At 45.7% G+C, this 5448-nt stretch overlaps 1 protein-coding gene across 1 annotated transcript; it reads right to left on the bottom strand.

The window, feature by feature from the left end:
- Positions 1-1072: 1072 nt before the first annotated feature.
- Positions 1073-2937, bottom strand: LOC139353881 (uncharacterized). Its single transcript, XM_070998103.1, has 2 exons — positions 1875-2937; positions 1073-1725 (listed from the first exon to the last, which is right to left on the bottom strand). Exons 1-2 carry the CDS (start codon positions 2935-2937, stop codon positions 1073-1075), a joined length of 1716 nt encoding a protein of 571 aa, XP_070854204.1.
- Between the last annotated feature and the right edge of the window lie 2511 nt (positions 2938-5448).

Here is a 5448-nt window from a genome sequence, read left to right as displayed (position 1 = left end):
TCTGCGGAGGAGTCTACTCGTCTCCCACAAGGACTGCATCTCCTTTATCCAAATGGTCCCAAGATATTTCGTCGAGGAAACCAATTGTGGATACGTAGTCCGATTGGTTTCGTTTGGCGCAACCTGCGATATCCAGCTGGTCGTGTGGTCCAACTTCATCCTGAGTCCTTCCTCTTATTGGACGACGGGTTTTTCTTGGTTTTTCGGCGTGCTGTCCTGGCCTTGCATCGTAGTGACAGCCCTGTTTTGCGTGCGGACGTGCCATCCTGGTATGATGAATCGGATTCCGGTGTCGAATGCGATGTTGGATCTGCCTTTGTTACTGTTTAATACTTAATAAATTGCTTATTCTACTGTTACATATGTATCTATATATATTTTTTGGCTGAGGTCTCGTTAACCATCTATAAAAACTGCGGTGTTCTGTGTTATTGGGTCTCAGTTGACGCAATGGTGCTTGAAGACCATTGCGAGGTCGTTTTGGACCTTGACGGTTCGCTGCGTTGCACTCGTATTCCCACCTGTTGGTCGTTGCTGGATAATATTCCAGGATTCTATGTACGACGTAAACGCCGTACGGTCTCGATCCGTACCTCATGTGGCCCTGTTATAGATGGTCTGCGTTATCCTCCCAATCGGAGTGTGACGGTCCACGACGGCTCCTTCATCCCTCTTCCTAACAATCGTTTTGCTGTTGTTCGATTGGCTGTGCTTGCCGTTACTTTGCGTGGTCCTCCAGTGCCGGACGCCGATCCGTTCGAGATGTATTACGACTCCGCTAGTGATTCGGGTCATGAGTAGTGACCTCCCCCTCTTTTTTTTTTTTTTGATTTACTTGATAACTAAATATATTCTTATCGTTATGAACTTTTGTCTCTCTTTTTTTTTTTTTTTTCTTTTTCATTCTGTGGTCGTCAGCGTTTTCACCCGACTCATAGGTATTGGGGAAGTGACGCTTTGTTCCGAGCCGTTCTCTTGTTGACATATTCTTGTATGTTTACCTTTTCCGATGAGTAGACAAATTGCTGCTAGCAACAGTAATATTACGAGCCCTGCCGCAATGGAAATTGGGTTAACGTAGTTCACCTGCGTATTCGTGGTTGCCTCCGACTCCCCTCTGTCTAGCTGCTCCTGAAGTTGATGGATCGTGGTCGTGTATGGTCGTGTATTGCTGCCTCTCCTGTATTGGACTCTTGAACGAATGAGTAATAATTGTAGCTGGTTTTTTCTCTATTGTCGATCTTAACGCTGGTCGTCCCTGTAGTGTAACCACTGGACTTCTTGCAATGCAGTCCGCATTCATTGTCACGATTCCATTATTATGCACTTGTATTTTTCCTCGTTCCTCCCCGCACACATAGGTTAATGTTAGTTCTTGTGTTGTAGCAAAAATCCAAGCATTTGGAGCATCAAGAGGGTACCATATGCTTGTCGTGTTAATCCTTTCGGGTTTGCAGCTGGATTTTTGTTCAGATTGAACGGCTGCTAGGGCGCATTGGAACTGTTCGTGCGCGGGACCCAACGTCGTTTGTTTTATATTGCACAGCATTGGTCCCTTTGACATCTTCGTGCATTGGTTCAGCTCTTCCACAGTAAGTGCGAAGTGTCGATCTCGATGATCACTAATCGCTAGATATTTGGTCTCTGTCTCCGTTGCGATTATGTGATCTTGGGTGGCTACTGGAATTGGCGTTAATTGATACACGTCGTACTCCTCTTCGTCCACTAATGGTATTTTAGTATGAATTTGTCCAATTCCTGGACTTCTGATACCATCACTTGATAGATATCATGCATAGTCTCATGTGCAACAGGTAGTCGCCTCCCTTTCGGGAGATGGGCCTGTATGTTTATAAGCTCCCTTTGCAGCTGACTTACGGAGATTAATGCTGGACTGACTATGCCCCTTTTTAACCCGGTTACGATGTTGATGACTGCCGTCTGGGTCCTCTTGATATGCCCTGCTATTAATGTTAGTTCTGATGACACCTGCGCTATGTTCCCAGTTCGTATGGTATTTTCGAGGTCTGAGACGTGTGTTTCCATGTGTCTTATCCTGCGTTCCATTTCATCATTACTAGTTCTCATCACGTTTATGGTGCTGTCTAAGATAGACGTCTGATTCCTGAGTAAATGCGTGTTGTGCAATTCCTTAGCTTGGATTTTTCGGATGACCTCTTCCATATTCTGCGCATACTGAGAGTCTAAAACTCCAAATAGCCCGTTGGCGAGATTTCCTACCAGATTCAGGGCTCCTCTCCGTTGTCGCTGATGATTGAACAGCTGTTGACCATCGTATAGCTCTCTGGTCTCTTGTTCGAGCACCTGTATTATCGTTGGACATGACCCGCTTCGTAGGCACCAGGTTGATAAATCTTCAATACTTTGTTTAAACGCAGTGATCTCCTGCGCTAACAGCCGTAGATCAAAATATGATATGATCGTCCATTCTGCGGACATCAGAGCTATTCTATTCCTTAATTCTACATATGTTCCCGTATTGTTAGGTAATGGACCTACCTTTACGGGAAGTTCAGCCATGATTGGGACGGCTTGAGTGGCGTTGGCAATGGCCAGCAGCACTATGAATTGGAACATAACCTTGGGGATCTTCTGACACCCTTTGTCACTTCTTCGGGTGCCCTTTGATTGTCTAGTGGTAGCACAGCCAGCCGATGAATCGCTCTCGTGCATTCTACTGCTGATGTCCGGATGCTGACGACTCGGATTGCACCGTCCTTTCCTGCGTGTACCGTCACTATTCTCCCAAGTGGCCACTGTAACGGTGGCATGTTGTCTTCCTTTATTACCACTAGGTCTCCTACGGCAACCGTCTTTTGCTTTCTTGTCCATTTTGATCGGTTTTGTAGTTCCTGCAGGTACTCGTGGCTCCATCTTTTCCAGAAGTCCTGTCTGACCTTGTCTATTTGTTTCCATCTTGTTACTAGACCCGATCGTACCTCCTTGTTATGAATGTCGGGAGATGCGGTTATTGGTCCTCCGATCAAGAAGTGCCCTGGAGTCAATGCAGACAGGTCGCGTGGGCTGGAAGAAATGCGAGTAAGAGGCCGTGAGTTTAGTATTGCCTCTATGTCGATAATCACTGTTTCTAATTCTTCATATGTTAAATCTGCCGTTGACACCGTGCGGATCAACAAATGCTTTGCTGATTTCACTGCCGCCTCCCACAGTCCTCCAAAATGAGGTGCCCGTGGTGGAATAAAATGGAACTCTGTTCCTAGCTGCGAGCATGTTTTAGTAATTGTCTCTCGAGCTTCATCCGAGTATATCGTGGTTTTTAACTCTCGTAACTCGTTCTTCGCCCCGACAAAATTCGTGGCGTTGTCACAATAGATGCTCTTCGCGACTCCTCTCCTTCCATTAAATCTTTTAAGTGCTGCCAAGAAAGCTTGAGTGGTTAGATCAGACACCAATTCTAAATGTACTGCTTTGGTGGTGAAACAACAAAAAATGGCTAAATAGACCTTATGGGGTTTCTTTCCTCGGATTTTGTAGTGCACAAAAAATGGTCCGCAGTAATCCAGTAATCCAGTAATCTGCAACTGCGTTATGGTAGGCTGGAATGCTATTCCTTTTATCTGTCGTATTATTCGTTGTAATGCCCTTGCTCGTTGTTCCGGAGTTATTTGTCCTGTTTCTCTCTGATTGCCTGGTCGACAATTGTTTCCAAACCGCAACATCCAGGCTGTTATTCCTACCAGCGTGTCAAATGACCCGTGGTGACTGATTTCCGTGGTCCACTCATTGATTTTGATTAGACTCAGGACGTGATTGGTTATAGTACGTTGTTCTGGGTCCTTCGCGTTCAGCATCTGCTTAGTCTGTTGTTTCCAGGTTTCTTGGTTAGTTGTTAGAAATGACGGACCATTAAACCACAACTCCTTATGTTTAAGCTGTGTTGCTGAACATCCTCTCGACGCAAGGTCTGCTGGATTGTCTTCTGATGCTACATGCACCCATTGCTCCGGATTTGATAGTTCATGAATCCGAGCAATTCGGTTTGCTACGAACGTATGAAATGATGATGCTGTTGCGTTTATCCATGCTAACACTATTGTAGAATCCGTCCAATATTGGACTTCATCGATCTTTATCCGTAGATCCCTTTTGATTCTTTCTGCTAGCTCAGCTCCTAGGACCGCTGCTCATAATTCTAGTCTAGGCAATGTTTGTTTTGCTAGGGGCGCTACTCGTGATTTCGCGCATAGCAGCTTACTTACTATTGGACCGGCGGATGTTATCGTACGAAGATAAGCAGCCGTCCCATAAGCGACTTCTGACGCATCAGAAAATATATGCAGTTGGATGGCTGCTGGGTCAGCCTGTGGAAGCGGATGCCTGGCGAGCTCAATGGTAGCCAATACCTGACTATCATTTCGAAATGCCTGCCAATGGGTTGTATCTTCCTTGTCCAATTCAGTATCCCAGTCTAACGATTTTTGCCATAGTTTCTGCATAAATATTTTTGCTGCTGTCGTTATGGGGCATAGTAGCCCTAGTGGATCAAATATTTTGGCTAATTCAGAGCACACAACTCGTTTTGTGACCGTCCCTTGTTCGTATGGCGTCGCGCGTCCTTGGAGTTTATCTTCCTTAGGATTCCACACTATCCCTAGTGTTTTTATCGTTGCATCCGAGAGTTTGCTGAAATCGAGGTCCAACGCCTGGTCGTCCCTTGAAATATTCTTAAGTAACTCTGGGTGATTTGCGCACCTTCCTCAATCTTAGTTTTGCCGACCCTAGAATTGCACAAATCTGATCTCGTTGCCGTATTGCTTCCTCCAGCGTGTCGGCTCCTGATAAGCAATCGTCGACATAGAAGTTTTGCTGAATGGCGTCCGCGCCTAGCTGCTGGCTTGTCGGCGCTCTCTGTGCCAGATGTTGTAAACATTTTGTTGCTAAGTAAGGTGCACATGCAGTCCCGTAGGTCACCGTATTCAAATGGAAGTAACGCATTTTCTCTAGTGGGTTTCGTCGCCATACTATGAGTTGATACCCCTTGTCTTGAGGATGAACCCAGATTTGTCGATACATTTTCGCTACGTCTGCTGTGAACACAAATCGGTGAGTCCGGAACCGTAATAAAATTGATAGTAAATCACTCTGAACTGTTGGCCCGACCCTTAGGATGTTGTTAAGGCTCTTTCCTGTTGAGCTAGGAGCCGAAGCGTCAAAGACCACTCTTAATTTTGTGGGGGAGCTGCTTGGCTTTAGGACACAATGGTGGGGAATAAAGTAATGATTCCTTGGTATACTGGAAAGCTGTACCTCCGTCATGTGGTTTAAACGTTCATACTCATCCATAAAACTCACGTATCCTTCTAGCATTGCTGGATCCCGTTCTAACCGACGTTCTAGGCTGGAAAATCTCCGTTGAGCCAACGCTAATGTTTTTCCTAGCTCCCTTGGATTTTCTGCGATCGGCAA

The sequence above is a fragment of the Drosophila suzukii genome, assembly GCF_043229965.1.
Source record: "Drosophila suzukii chromosome Y unlocalized genomic scaffold, CBGP_Dsuzu_IsoJpt1.0 scf_Y1, whole genome shotgun sequence".
Taxonomy (NCBI): Eukaryota; Metazoa; Arthropoda; class Insecta; order Diptera; family Drosophilidae; genus Drosophila; species Drosophila suzukii.
This window is presented reverse-complemented; position numbering and strand designations above follow the sequence as displayed.